The 5,186-nt window shown below is 36.5% G+C and overlaps 1 protein-coding gene across 1 annotated transcript in view; it reads right to left on the bottom strand.

The window, feature by feature from the left end:
• The window catches only part of LOC107633543, a 5,624-nt gene extending 692 nt beyond the window's left edge, over positions 1 to 4,932 (bottom strand). The window contains exons 1-12 of the mRNA XM_016337155.2: positions 4,447 to 4,932; positions 4,152 to 4,283; positions 3,885 to 3,993; positions 3,654 to 3,787; positions 3,408 to 3,552; positions 3,094 to 3,272; positions 2,578 to 2,812; positions 2,088 to 2,186; positions 1,836 to 1,981; positions 1,554 to 1,658; positions 1,269 to 1,357; positions 524 to 1,072 (exon numbers count right to left, since the gene is read on the bottom strand). Of these exons, the coding sequence (XP_016192641.1) occupies positions 562 to 1,072; positions 1,269 to 1,357; positions 1,554 to 1,658; positions 1,836 to 1,981; positions 2,088 to 2,186; positions 2,578 to 2,812; positions 3,094 to 3,272; positions 3,408 to 3,552; positions 3,654 to 3,787; positions 3,885 to 3,993; positions 4,152 to 4,283; positions 4,447 to 4,515 (1,953 nt within the window). The 5' untranslated portion in view covers positions 4,516 to 4,932 and the 3' untranslated portion in view covers positions 524 to 561. The remainder of the gene's footprint in view (positions 1 to 523; positions 1,073 to 1,268; positions 1,358 to 1,553; positions 1,659 to 1,835; positions 1,982 to 2,087; positions 2,187 to 2,577; positions 2,813 to 3,093; positions 3,273 to 3,407; positions 3,553 to 3,653; positions 3,788 to 3,884; positions 3,994 to 4,151; positions 4,284 to 4,446) is intronic.

Below are 5,186 nucleotides of genomic sequence, written 5' to 3'. Positions count from 1 at the left end.
AACATATAGATAATAAATACTACATTTAAAATAACCTACGTAAACATTCTGAACTTAAAGAGTATTATCAACTTCTTGAGTTTTAAATTAAAATTTATTAACTAAATAAGATGAATATTAGGTTACTTGCATTTTTGTGAGATAAAAAAAAGTTAATTAACATTAGTTCAAATACAAAACAAATACAAAGAAAAATGGTAGGTTACTTAATATTTTTCGCTAAATAATATAATATTAAAATTCATATCAGACTTTGACAAAATGAAAATTAGAAATTAATCATTATCATTTCCAAACCAACACATACATAAACGAAGTTGCATATGTTTGGTTTGGCCCTCATAACTATCCCTATTGAATGTCTAAACTTGTTAATACTAGTAATCAAGCATTTCATATGCATATCAACATTATTCATTGTCACATTATTTTGGCCCCTTCCACAACATGTTCCATGAACGCATGATTTACTAGAAAAACCTAGGTCGTAACACAATTTAAAAGAGAAAAGAAATTCACTGACCTTATTGACTTTTGAAGATCTGTTTTCATGATTTCTTTTCATCTGTGTTTCCTTTTCTGCTTCTGGAAATTTGGTTTCATTAACTGGCTGCCGACAGAAACTTCTTGTGTACCTTGATTGGGTTGGCATGGTACAAGAGGCTTCTTTACGGGCACACTTGCATTTTTCATGCAATTTTCATTTAAGACTGGAGATGCTGCCTTTGCTTTCAGTGGCCTTGGAACCTCTAACCTCTCCAAAATCCTAGAAGTTTCTCTATCTAGCTGCCTATTACCTACTCGTGGTGATAAAGTTGGTTGATCCGACAATGCTTTTGACGTACAAGATGGAGAGTACAGCTTGGGGTCTTCGTTTACAACCAGTTGCTTCCATTCTTCTGTAATGCATGCAATGGTTTTGTCATCTTGACCCGTAACATCCAAAGGCAAAGTTTCCTTATCCACAACTGCTGCATCAATTGATGATTCTGCTTTACCGATAACATCTGAAGGAGGTTGACGAATGGAGCTCAGTTCAGAAAATTCACCTTCTAATATAGGAAATACTGACCTACAAATAAACACACAGAAAGCTTCAAATAAAAAAAAGTGTAAGAATCTTTTGATGATGTGATATATGTTCTTCCACGAACAAAACATTCAGTTGCTATATCTGGCCAAATCCGCTCAGATGGGATATGCGTTGACCATTAATTCATGTCCAAGCTTCGCGGATTACCACATTTTAAGCTGGTGGGAAAACTCACCCCGATTGTAGGCTTTCTTTGACAAGAAAATTTAGTTTCTGATGAAAGCCTCCTTCATGTAGCAGTGGATCATAGTCTGTTAGATTAATCTGCAAGCAATTTGTGGTTTCACCATTCCAGATTACATGGAACTTAATCACTTTTGCATTGTACGCATTCAATATAAAAAATTTGGTAAAATCACTGCTCCAACAAAATAATGCCAATGGCATTGTTCTTCATCAGTATTCATCTAAGAGGAAAAGGAAAACCAAACAATTCTTCATCAAAATGTTTAAAACAAACCTTTAGCAGACAGGCTTGAACAGAATTCTCAATTTCCTTATTAACCAATGAATCAACTAATCCTTCATCAGGAACCCGTAAAACTTCTTCTGCCCCTGCCACCCGCTGCATGTTATATGCACATTAATTATACAGTCATCAGTATACCTACATTCTATGTCACACATCAATAATAGATTAGAACGGCACAGGGATAGTTACTAGCTAGTTACTGCCATTTAAATGTGTGTGCGGAACACAATAGAGAATTAGAGATATAGAGCAAACGGCAGTAATTCTCACCCTCAAAAGCATTGGCCCATTATTTGATGGTTGCATAACGTAGTAGCAGCGATAAGCAGCCTCCGCCATTGTTTCCAAATCACAATTTGAGGAGCAGATTAAACCTTGGTCCATTGAATATAAAACACCAGAAAGACCTCGAAAAACTGCCAAAATGTAGTCATGCTCAGAACAATGGAAGAAACAAGAACGTTATGAAGAAGAGCTTAACAATAAGCATTGAGCAAAAACAATTCAAAGTAGTAAACACACTTTGAGAATTCAAATCTGCCTGATCTGCATCATCTGAAGTGCCTTCAATCACATGATAAGGAGAAGGAATCACAACAAAGGATGTGCCCATAATTAGACCTACATTTATATTTAACATACAGAAATAAGCTTTCTTCTTGGTTATAACTTAGAACTGAGTAGATGGTGAAAAAGGAACCAAATTGAAATTGGTTTGGAATATGCCTCAACAAATTGAAGTTAAAGATCAGAGGAGGAAGAAGTCAACGAAATGAAGTGAAGGTTTTGTCTTACTTTCCAATAGGTTACTATTGTATATATTAGATAGATCAATTTGATTGTGCAATCACTCAACCAAACAGAAACCGCTCCAGGTTGTATTAATTACCACCAGTGCTTGTTGCAGTTAATTGAAATGTGTCAAAAAAAAAGAGAGGAGTGGGAAGGAAATCATGTTGCATAATGCTATAAAATCAAGACATAAATGAATTGGAATAAACAAAATGCAAACCTTCATCAAGAGATGTCAATTTTACCCTCTCACTAACAGTCATGTCAATTGGTGAAGTAATTTGCTTGAACATCTGGGAATTGTGGAATGAGGGAAGAAAAAGAACTGTTTTTTCCCCAACTCTAACAGAATTCTGAATACGATCACATGTGTCCAGATTGCAGCCTGTGATGGGGCAAGAGAAATTGATATTTTTTTCATCATCCCCTAAAGGAATACCATGACATCTGCATGTCTGTACAATTCCAATAATAAACGCATCTCTTAATTCCTTGAAATGAGTGGAACTGAAATCTAAAAGAGAAAAAAAAAGTTTTTTTTGTTTAGGGGGATCTGTAACCACTATATTCCACGAGATTTCATGATAAATGCTGTAAAGGACTTTCCAAAGGCAGAACTAACAGGAATTAAAGCATTGACATTATTTTGGCCTACAACAACATGGTTTCCTATGTTCCAACATACATATGAGGATTGGGGAAGTGGTTTATCCCATTGGATTTGGAATACCATTACCTGACACTGACTGAAGCTGCTTGTCATTGGATTGACTAGTGCAAACAGGTTGAAGAATATATGGTTCACAGAATCCAAAAGATTGTCTTTGAAAGTAAGACGAGCTAAGAGTGGCTCCTCCATGTCATCCTTCAAAACCCGCAACCATCTTTTAACTAGGCTGTGTAACACTCTGAAATCTGCAATTTTCCAAAACGATTCCCATAAACTTCTCAGGTCTGCAAGAGATATTTTATTTCTTTATGTTCCACAAGTGCCATAGTCCAAATGCCTATATCCTAATCCCTAGAGCAAACATAGTAAGAGTACTTAACCTGGAATATAGGTCTGAATTGAGCAATTATCAAGATGAGAAATACCACGACGAAAATTGTGAATGTTTTCACGCGTATCCGTCAGATGACTTGACTTTTGCTGAAATACAGCAAAATCAACTGAAACACATTTATCTGCAGCATCCTTTTGAAAGGGAAAAAAAAGTGCAGTCTTAAGTTTTGTAATCAAGTTCATCACGAAACACATTAAAGCACAAAACGCATGTCACGAATAGAACTGCTCACCATCAGGCTTTTTTGCATTATAGAGTCCACATCTTCCGGCAAGCTCGAAGTTACAAAGATTACTTTTCTCTCAATATCTTTCCCTTGCCATGAATACAATACTTTATCGCTCAAAACTGTCGAAATCATCACATCTGAACATAAATGACCAAATTACTCAATACATATACGCTGTTTCTAACAGAAAAGGAAAATCTAAATTGCTCATAGAGAAAGAGACAAAGAGAGCACCGGAACTGATATAGGCATCGGGAAGAAAAGCATCGGAAGGCAGGTTGTTAACAGCGTGGTGGAAATCGCGTAGGTTGAAGTTTCCCCTGGGAGTATACGCGATCTTTAACTACATTATCACCCGATTCAGTCTCTATTACTCGCTCGCATGGATTGTAAATTGCTATGCATTGTGACTCGTGCATTTCGAATTTGTCAATCAAATCACAAACTGAAAATAAATAACTAAATAGATAAATCGGTGCTAGTGAAAGTCTGAAAGAGTACATCGTCGGACGAAGATAAGCGATTCTTGAAAACGTAGCACAAGCCGATCTTATCGGTAACAGCGGTTGATTTGCGGCCAAGTAACGAGGAAGAAGTTGAAACGGCATAGAAATTGGCGAGTTGAAGCAGGGACTGAAAATTGACCAAAAGAAGAATAAGAGATCAATATTTATATGGAACGGTGCCGTTGCGTGTTCTTCGCAGCTCAGATGATTGTTAGAGAGGCTCAAAAGATAGCAAGCGACGGAAGAAAGCGTACGAATCATATAGGGAGAAGGAAGTTGAAGGTATGTACCTGCTTAAGGTCTCTCAGCAATGGAGGTGCCAAGCTGCGCAGATCCAGAACGAAACACACTTGAACCATTTTGCTCCCTCTTCTTCTTTGATCACTCTCTCATTTGGCTCCAAATGTGTCGAGAAGAGTTGCGCGCGAGATTTAAACCTAAAACGGTGTCATATTTCCTTTCTCGCTCTTAAATAGTTAAATCAAACCAACGTAGCCATTAGCCAATAGCGAGTACCGGTGGGCTCATGTGGTCTAGCTAAGAGTGGCAAACGGGCCTAAACCCGTCGGATCGGTCCGCGTAACCCGCCAAAAAAAGTGGGTTGGGCTGAAAAATTAAGACCGCCAAATATCAAAAGTCTGTCTAATCCGCACCGCTTAAACCACGGGTTTTGGCGAGGCGGGGTGGACTTTCCCGCCAGGCTTATTATTTTTTTGGCAAGGCGTATTTTTACAATTTTTTTTGTCAAAACCCAACTTTTCCCAACCCAACTTACAAGAGAATGAAAATGAAAATTGAGTGTTTTGGATTATGTTTATTTTGTTTTAGAGACAATATTTATAATTATGTTTTGGATTATGTTTATTTTTCTTTGGGAACAATATTCATAATTATGTTTTGGATGAAAACTTGGTTTATAATTATGTTTATTAGATATTTATAATTACAAAGACTTTAATGTTTGTGAATATAAAAATTATAATTTGTTTATACTTTTAGAAATTATAATAGTTAAAAGTAAAAAACAGAA

This window comes from Arachis ipaensis, chromosome B03 (assembly GCF_000816755.2).
Source record: "Arachis ipaensis cultivar K30076 chromosome B03, Araip1.1, whole genome shotgun sequence".
In the NCBI taxonomy this organism is placed as follows: domain Eukaryota; kingdom Viridiplantae; phylum Streptophyta; class Magnoliopsida; order Fabales; family Fabaceae; genus Arachis; species Arachis ipaensis.
Note: the sequence above shows the minus strand (reverse complement) of the source record. Positions and strands in the feature narration are given on the sequence as shown.